This window comes from Nicotiana tabacum, chromosome 2 (assembly GCF_000715075.1).
Source record: "Nicotiana tabacum cultivar K326 chromosome 2, ASM71507v2, whole genome shotgun sequence".
In the NCBI taxonomy this organism is placed as follows: Eukaryota; Viridiplantae; Streptophyta; class Magnoliopsida; order Solanales; family Solanaceae; genus Nicotiana; species Nicotiana tabacum.
Genome location: NC_134081.1, coordinates 72,478,692 through 72,487,769, shown reverse-complemented (window position 1 = coordinate 72,487,769; position 9,078 = coordinate 72,478,692). Strand labels below are relative to the sequence as shown.

General features: G+C 36.1%; 1 protein-coding gene across 2 annotated transcripts; it reads left to right on the top strand.

Annotated features, from left to right (window-relative positions):
- Positions 1-963: 963 nt before the first annotated feature.
- LOC107801750 (protein LNK1) lies at positions 964-8,859 on the top strand. Of its 2 annotated transcripts, none has more exons than XM_016625130.2 (8): positions 964-1,148; positions 2,482-3,058; positions 3,177-3,513; positions 4,027-4,632; positions 5,246-5,394; positions 7,423-7,557; positions 7,638-7,825; positions 8,443-8,859. In XM_016625130.2, exons 2-6 carry the CDS (start codon positions 2,721-2,723, stop codon positions 7,541-7,543), a joined length of 1,551 nt encoding a protein of 516 aa, XP_016480616.1. In that variant the 5' UTR covers positions 964-1,148; positions 2,482-2,720; the 3' UTR covers positions 7,544-7,557; positions 7,638-7,825; positions 8,443-8,859. The 2 variants fall into 2 exon arrangements, with proteins under 2 accessions (XP_016480616.1, XP_016480617.1); XM_016625131.2 differs by having other exon boundaries at positions 965-1,148; positions 3,180-3,513.
- Positions 8,860-9,078: the final 219 nt, after the last annotated feature.

Sequence of the window (9,078 nt, the reverse complement as noted above, 5' to 3'; positions counted from 1 at the left end):
ATCACTAAAGTCAACTCTCGGCCAAACCTCTTAACCTTCCAAAACTTCAACTTTCCAATTTTCGACGAAATGCTTCAAATTACCCTACGGGCCTCCAAATCCAAATCCGGACGCACGCCTAAGTCCAAAATTACCATACGAAGCCGTTGGAATCATCAAAATGTCATTTCGGAGTCGTTTGCTCAAAGGTCAAATTCCGATCAACTCTTTTCATTTAAACTTCAAAAATAAGAATTGTTCTTTCAATTTAATCCCGAATCATCTGAAAATCAATCTCGACCACACACGCAAGTTATAATACACGTTACGAAACTGCTCGGGACCTTAGGTCACTGAACGGGACGCTAATTCTCAAAACGACCGGTCGAATCGTTACATTAGTCTTTATCATTTTATATATCTTTAAATTCAAGTTATTTATCTATATTTTTTTCTTCTTTTTTATAATAGTTTTCTTTAAAATATATAGATATTTAATTATTTTTTATTCATTAAAAAAGGAATAACTAAATATTAATTAACCTAACTAATTTTGCTCTAAAATTTGATACTTGTTAATTTTTGTTGTGATACTTAGCATAATATCATTAATTTGTTTTCTTCTATTATATATATATATATATATATATATATATATATATATAGAGAGAGAGAGAGAGAGAGAGAGAGAGAGAGAGAGAGAGAGAGAGAGAGAGAGAGAGAGAGAGAGAGAGAGAGAGAGAGAGAGAGAGAATAAATTTGATCAATAACATCAACTTTATATTGACCGAAATATAGGCGCCGGCACGTTGTTTCAACTGTTCAGAATGGCAAGCAGCTGACACGTGTCGGTTTCTTCTTACGTGGACCAATGAACTACTGAAAACAGATCGTTTCTTAGCCCTCTCCTCTCGTCCACGAATTTTGATACCCCAAAAAACCCCTAGAAGTTTTAAGGCCACAAATTTGATCTCATTGCCCACTTGGCTTTCCACGTACTTATATTTAAAAATACGAGAAAGTTTCAAAGCAAACAAAAAGCTTCTTTCCTCTCTCCCTATACAGAACTTCCAAGATCTGTGTTTCCTGAGAATCAAATTAGGGTTTCTGGAATTACAGTATTGATTTTCCGGCAAAGTTCGTTCTTTTGGAGATTTATCGGTTGTCTGGTGAGCTTTCCGACAGTAAAATTATCTTACCCTTTTAATTTTGCTGTATTTTCAGTGTTTCCAGCTTGTGAATTGATTTGTTGCTGAAAAGATTGCGAAATTTTTTAATCTGGAAATTATTGTTTTGAATGTTTCTGTGTGATACCTCTTTAACTGATGATTTCACTTAGTTGAACCCGATTTAGCACTTGATTGAGAAATACTAATAACATGCGTTACCTATATATATATATATATATAGTTTCCCTTTCTACACGGATTGGCCCCAAAAAAGAAAGAAAAAAGGAAATTTGGCTCGTATAACAAGTTCTCAGTGTAAAAGAAATGATAATTTTTATGAAGATAATAAACGATTAATTACTGTATACTAGATTCTTTTGTTAATCTTATTGTGATAATTTAGCTAGTTTTTTGTCCATAATAAAGAGGCGTACCTCTAATTAATAAATAAAAAAGGGTAGCGTTACCAACTTCATATCCACGTCCCGTTACTACTCGTCAATTGAGTTAGCAAATACCAGTGATTTATGAACACTGTTTGCTCTTTTTCTTGTTAAGCTGATATTTGCTTATTTTTCTGTTTGTTCAACCATCTTTTATATTATGTCTGCGTGTTTTTAAGATAATAGATACTGTGAAACTCACATTTATTCTTTTCCCTCCAGCCAAAAGAGAGACCAAATGAGAAAAAGAGACCATTGTGTCTGGAATCTCATTATTAGTGGCAGTCTTGTATTCTAATATTGTAGATTTCTATCTTCATGTTGTTCCTTTCGCCTTGTTTTCTTTTGTTTTGTTCTCGTTATTGCTTGACATGCTTGTTGCTACTGCTCTTTTCTCATTTTTTCTCGTGTCGAGAGTCTACTGGAAACAACCTCTCTACCATAGGGGTAAGCTTTGCGTACTATCTATCATTCTCAAACCCCACTCGTGGTACTATATTGGGTTTGTTGTTGTTGTTGTTGTAATCATAAATGATATGGCTACATTCTCCTTTTACAACTTGCCCCCCCCCCCTAAATTTATTCTTTAGTTTTAATTTCTTGATTTTCTCTCAATACAGTAAATGTTCTTTGCCAAATTGGTATGGAGGCCTAGTTAATATACAGTAATTTTTTTATTTTATTTTTGAAAATAGGTTAATATACCATGAAATTGTCTTTCAGTAGCTGTGACTACTCATAATCTCTCAGGACTTACGGGTTAAACTTTTAGTATCTTCTAGATTGGCATGGGTCATCATTCTACTTTCATCTGGCTTTTTTCATTTTTCAAATTGAACTTTATTAAATTCTACTCTTGGTGAACTCATTTTGACAAATGTTCTCTGCAGTTTCTACAGCTAAAATTCAGGTATTACAGCTAGAAGCTAAAGAGGGGGACAAGTTTTGCGATAGTGATAATCATATAGTGCAATATCCTATTGTGGATGTGTTGGTGAATTCCTTCCAAGAGTGATAACTGTGCAAGGAGGTGGTTTAATCAAGTATTGTGGGAAATTAATCTACAGTTAAATATTCTAGTCAGCGATAGGAGCAAGAATAAGTTCCTCCACTAAATAGTAGCAGCAGCATGATGTTAGAAGAGGACTTATGGGCGGATGCACCTGATTTTGTGTTGCCTAATACCTGTGGAAAAAGCTCATTAAATGTTGGGACATTGCATCATTGCTTCAAACGTAAAAACGTAGACTCCATTGACAGTGACTTCTGCCAAAATGGCCCCATTTTGGACAACAAGAAAGCTGCCATTGGGGAAAACTCATGTAGCTTTCCACTTGGTCCCATTTCTCTGGTAGATAATGATCTGAGTTGTTTTGACAACAACCGGGTGGATAAAGACACTAATGATCTCTTGTATTATAACTGGTCTGAGATGGGGAACTTTGAGGATATTGACATGATGTTCAGGTAATTGCTTTCTTCATATTCAGTGAGGTGAAGCTTTCAATTGTCCTATGTTTTTTTTTTCATGTTTAAATGGAGGAATTCTAGTTAAACTAGTACTCACTATTGTGATGTTCTCCAGCAGTTGTGATTCGACATTTGGACTTGGAGCCAGCAATGAGGATGGCCTTGGTTGGTTTGCATCATCAGATGCTATTGAAGGATCTAGAGATCGATTGAGGTCAGATATTCAGTGTCAAAACTCAACATCCAGTGCACTGAAAAATAACGGCAGTCTTGAAGTTTCAAGAACAGAGGAAATGGGCAGTTCAATTAGTGATTCTGGCATTAAAAGTCAACCAGTTAGCTATAACAGAAATTTGTGGCCCTCACAGAAAGATGAATTGGCCAATCTGAGCCATCTGTCTTTTGTGAATGGATCAAGTAATTCAGAGTGCAAACTAGTACCTCAAAAGAAAGTAAGTATAATTCTGTCTTGGTGTACTTCAAATTCTTCTCTCTTACTTTGCGTTCCGTGTTGGGTTATTTCTGAGGTGGGCGTTTGGAGAAAGTAGAATTTTTTGATAGACTCCAAGTTGAGATGTTGAATAACAGTCAACCGAGGATCAGCGGTAGTGTAATGGTAAATTTTAAAAATGATGGTAGTTCCACGATTCATGATCTTTCTCTGCGTGCGCGCGTTAATGTAAAATGAGATCTCATAACCTTAGCATGGGCTCAGTTCATCCTGAAAGTGCGATACCAATATTAATTTAAATTCTTCCTAGGGTGTGGTAACTTGTTTTGAAAATTTATATCATTCTTCGTTACTTAATTTGTGATACGTGGACTTTCTAATTGTAAATTAGGTTGATTGTTGAGTCATCTTGTCAAAAAGAATTGGGTGTATTCATCTTGACTGCTGTTGCATAAAGATAGTCAACAATGATTCCCCCTCTTTTTATTAATTTTGCTTGTGTGGTTCTCCACAGAATAATATAAATAAGAAGCACGCAAATCACCAGAACCAATCGGAAGGAAAGAGAAAATGTGTTTTTATAGAAAATGGTGATGCCTTGCGTAATATTGATGGCCTTTCAGAAGAGAGAAGACATTCTACTGAGGCCACTGGACCTAAAGGCAATTTGATATCATCGGGTATTCCTCAGCAAAATGAAGCTCATGAACATGAGACTGGTTACTTACATAGTAGTGTTTCTTACATGTCTGATTACAGTTGTTCAGATCAAATTGTCCATCACCCAACTTCATCGATTACCAAATCTGGAAATAATGGTTCCATGTCCCTTTCTCCCAAGGACTGCTATGCACCAAATCATCTGCAGTGTAGGCAGAGCTCTCCTGATCCTTCTTTTCAGATGGGTACTATCACAACAAGTGAAAAGGAGGAGGAGAAGCTACTTCAGCATTCTGGAATTAAGTTTGAAAATAGCAGTGATCCTGAAGGCATTAGCACGAGAATTCCACCAGAATTAGGTTCCTCAATTATAGCAGAGAGCACTTCCATTAGTTCTGGGTTGGATGAAGTAGCAGAAGAAACTGCTGGATTTCATCAGCTTCAACATGTCACAGAACAGGTAAACAGAATCTCTACAAAATTCACATGTGTTTCAATCTTGTTTGGTGATGAATTTATTTAATTGAGTTGGAAAATTAATTCAAAATTACATGTCAAGCAAGCCTTATTTTTTTGGTCCGAGTGTCCCTCTATGGAAGTAGTATGTGTTCAAACTTGTTTGATGCGAGTTCATTACTTTAAGCTGGAATATTTTATTTAGCCTTACATGTCCAACCGACCTTAGATTTGATGGTTCGAATCTGAAGCAAATATATTTATTGCTCTAGCATCATATTATGTGCTAGAAATATTTTACATGTTGCTGTGGTTTAGATGGATATAGTATATTATAGGCTTGCAGTTATACACACTTATGGGCATGTTACTGTTGGAGATCTACTAAAGCTAAACTGTTTCATTTCTCATCATCTAGTTGCACACATATGTTGCTTCTTTATGGGGTAACACCTTAAAAGCTTTTGTTTTATTTTTTGAAATTTTGTTTTTTGCTTGCTTGATTATTCAAATCTGAATGGTTGAGGTGTAGCAGTTAGCAGTCCTGCTGAAAAATTGACTGATTCGCGGTATTTTCGTTTTTATAAAACTAATTATGTTTTACTTTGTTGGTTTAGTTGGATATAAGGACAAAGCTATGCATAAGGGATAGCTTGTACCGGTTGGCTCGGAGTGCTGAACAAAGGCATAGAGATGCTAATGTCATTAATGACTCTGGAGATGATAGAGATAGAAGCCAAGCATTGACTTTCAAAAGGACAAACAAGTATGAGTATTTCTTGAGCGCTAAGGGCCATTCTTCTCAAAACATCTCATAATCTTGACTCTCGTATTACAATTGTTTTAATGTGCATGCATAATATTTTCTCAGGATAGCGCGTGATCTTGGTTCTTGCATTGCACAAGTTCTAATGCATTTAGTACTACAAGCTTTCTGTGAGCAGCCAGTTAAATGTATATTTTGGCATCATGCTTGAGCTTAATTTAGCTTACCTCACAGATGCGAGGTCTTTTGTGTGAATGCCTGAATAGTATCCCGAATTTAAAGTGGCATCTGTTTAGTAGTGTAAGTTCAGAACTCTGCTCAATTTCTTTTTATCCATTAGGGTTTCTCGTTGATCATTTATGCATTTTGCTAGAAAACAGAGTTTGTACCAGGTTTGCCATTGGCTGGTCACCCCTGGGCTTCTTCAGGACGATAGACAGTACGTACAGTACTAAGTCTTGTGATTAAGGAGCCCAATAGTACAGAGTAGAACTGTTCAGGTTCTATTATAAACATTAAACTGTGCACAACAATCTAGAGAAATAAGCAGGAAGGTGGATTTTAAATTACCGTTTCTAGTTTCCAAAGATTGCACCCTATGGTTGATAAGTAGACAGTGCTCTCAAGTCTCCACTACCCCTCCCCATCCTAAGATGACTGAAGCAGGGTTTTCTGTGCAAGAAGTTATTGCTTGGGGAAAAAGAAAAGGATAGACAGTTAGAACCTCGAAAGCTTATCGATTGTTGAAATTAATATACATGTCGTTGGAATTAGGAGTCTAGAATTGTTAAGTTCTTATTAAGATACTGCTGTTTATTGGAAAGATATCACGTTTATAGTGTTTGACACCTTTAATAGGTATGTCTTGTATTTTCAAATTATCAAGTTTCCAATATATCTCTAATCTTCCATCATTCTTTTTCAAAATTTGATCATTTTACATTTCTCTCGAGGTAACGAGTGTCTTTCTAAATCCTTAGAATGCAGTTCCTGATCTTTTTTGTTTTCCCCTTTTTCCTGTTTCTGGTATCTTAAGAAACCTCATGTTCACAAGTTTAGCAAGGCATCTCAATGGACAGGATGGTACTGTAGGAGCATGTTTTTTCTGCCAAATAATGTTGGTAGATCTCATTTGTGCTTGTTTGGTTGACGACCAAATCATAGTATTATGCTCAATCTTACCAGGCGAAGGAATAGGACTGTTAGGTTATGTTAGTGGCGATTGCGGAAATTAGACATTCCTCTTTAGGGGGAGGGGGGTTTCAGAAAGAGAAGGGGGAGGTAGGTGGTCAAGTTAGTGAAAAACTAAGCCAGCAAGTTAGGGGGTCTTCATTTTTTCTGTTTGGCTGGATGGGGGGAGGGGGAAGTGGGGAGGTTGAGGGTCAGTTGGCGGACATCAGAGGTGAAATTTTTATAAAGCATTACAACTTAAAGCCTAATTACCATACGTAACTATAGTTTGCCTAATTAATGTTCTTAGCTACTGTTCAATTCTTACCAGCTTGTATCACTTGTATTTAGACGCGCAACGAATACAACATGTGTCAATTGTATTTGTTCGCGTAACGAATATAAGTTGTATCAATTGTATTCGTTCGCGCAATGAATACAACTGAGGCGAAATACATGGGTACTTCTTGCATCTTCTTGATGCCTTTTTCTATAAAACTCATTACTTCATCGAAATACATGGGTGTATACAAAGAATACAATATGTATCGACTGTATTCGTCGCACAAACGATTACAACCAAGGCGAAATACAATAATACAGAAAATTACAATGCACTCGTAGAGAGTCGAACTCAAGACCTCCGCTTACTAAACAGGTGCTCTAACCAATTGAGCTACAAGAGCTTGTTGTGCTCTTGTTTCAGTTTAAAACGATTGATCTACCTGTATTTGCTATAAAATTCAAATATAGCTAAGAATGGTAATTTTCTGAAAGTAAAGCTACGAATGATAAATACAGTGTATATGTTTGTTGTGTCGCGTAATTTTTCCTAGATTCTAATGGCTTGTATTGCAGATGGCAAGGGTATATGGACATGGAAAGAGACACCAATTCTTTAGATCGATCTATTGCACATTTGCTCTTCCTTCGGTCTTCAGGCTCATCTGTAACACCTGCCCCTGATTCCTTGGCTTGAGGTCCCCTTCCACAGTAAGCTTTTCTAATATTAAACAACATTCATGTTTGACATTCTGGCGGATCAGACCTTATCCTGATAAATCAATGAACAGATCCATGGTTCTCTGAGTTGCCAGCTGGTGATGTCTGAGAACTTGATTTGTCGTGGAGAAATGCAGCTAAACGAGAGCGAAAAGTTGCCGATAACTGACCTTAAATACTTACTTCAAGACCGATGGTGGTGTCTACATTCAATCATTATGCTGGCCATGTATAGGGCCTATCAACAATATGTTACAAGGTATTTTACATGTTTTTGGATGTTTTATTGGAGATGTTTCCAGTCCATTTTGTTGCATCTCTTTGAATGGGCTTTCACAATCAGTTTCTTTTTATCTTCACTTTGCAATCCATCTTTGTGACTACCACTTTAACTCACAGGATCCATGCACAATAATCCATTCTTCTGTATGCAGATTTTGAACACCTAATTCCATCTGAGAACTGAGCATTTTCTATAATTCTGATATCTTCAAGCCTTGAATTAGTTCATTACATGCCTTTCCTTTTTCTGGAGTGTAGGCGGGGCTTTTATATAAATAGTTCCTCTTTTCTTTTTCCTTCTTTAAATTGGGGATGTGATTTTGCTTACATGAAAACAACAAACAGATTTAGACATTGTTTGCTGAAAATTGTTGAAGTATTTGATTGTGCAAATTCTGCAACCTGCAAGCGAAATCCAAGATTGCTTGTTTTTATCCTTCCTCTTCTATTGGTGGGCTTATATTAATTTCCACGTAGATAGTGAGCTCAGTAGCTGTTTCATCAGGATTCAGGAAGAAGATAATGTAGCTGGGGAAGCTGCTGAACATGCTTTATTGGTTCTAATAGGTGAATGTGTTTCTTTTCTTTCTGCAGTGAATAAGAGTATGAATGTACAAAGGACAATTGCCAACATATCAAAGAGTGACAGCATAGTGGAGTCGACCTAAACAGTGGTTCTACGTCTTTCCTTTTTGGGTCAGGTAGGGGTGGAGAAATAAAGGGTTGAATATACTTGGCAACCGCGACTCAAACAATTGTAAATTCTACTCGATTGATGGCTTAGAGTATACTCTCTTGAACAGTCTAGTGTTAGGATCTTGGGGGTTATAATTGGCCTATGAGAAACATTGTTAGGGTAAAATGATGTTATCAATACATTTGCCTGATATAACTTGCACGATAATTTTTATTTTTTGTGTATATGGCTATGTTTTGTCATTATATGAGAAAGAAACATTGTCGTAACATGTAAAAGAATTTATGTGATATGTAAATTCTTTTTTCCTATTATCATTTACAATTGTTTTTAATATATATGTCTATGCCATGCCATCATATGAGATACATTTTTGTAATGTACTAATATTTATCTAGCAAAACTTACTCGATAAAATATTTTCGCTAGAAATTTATCGGATAGATAGGGGAGGCGGTAACTTTTTACAATGAAAAAATAATTTATGGAATTTTATGAGTATACTGCATTAAATCCCAAGTTTAGGGACTAAT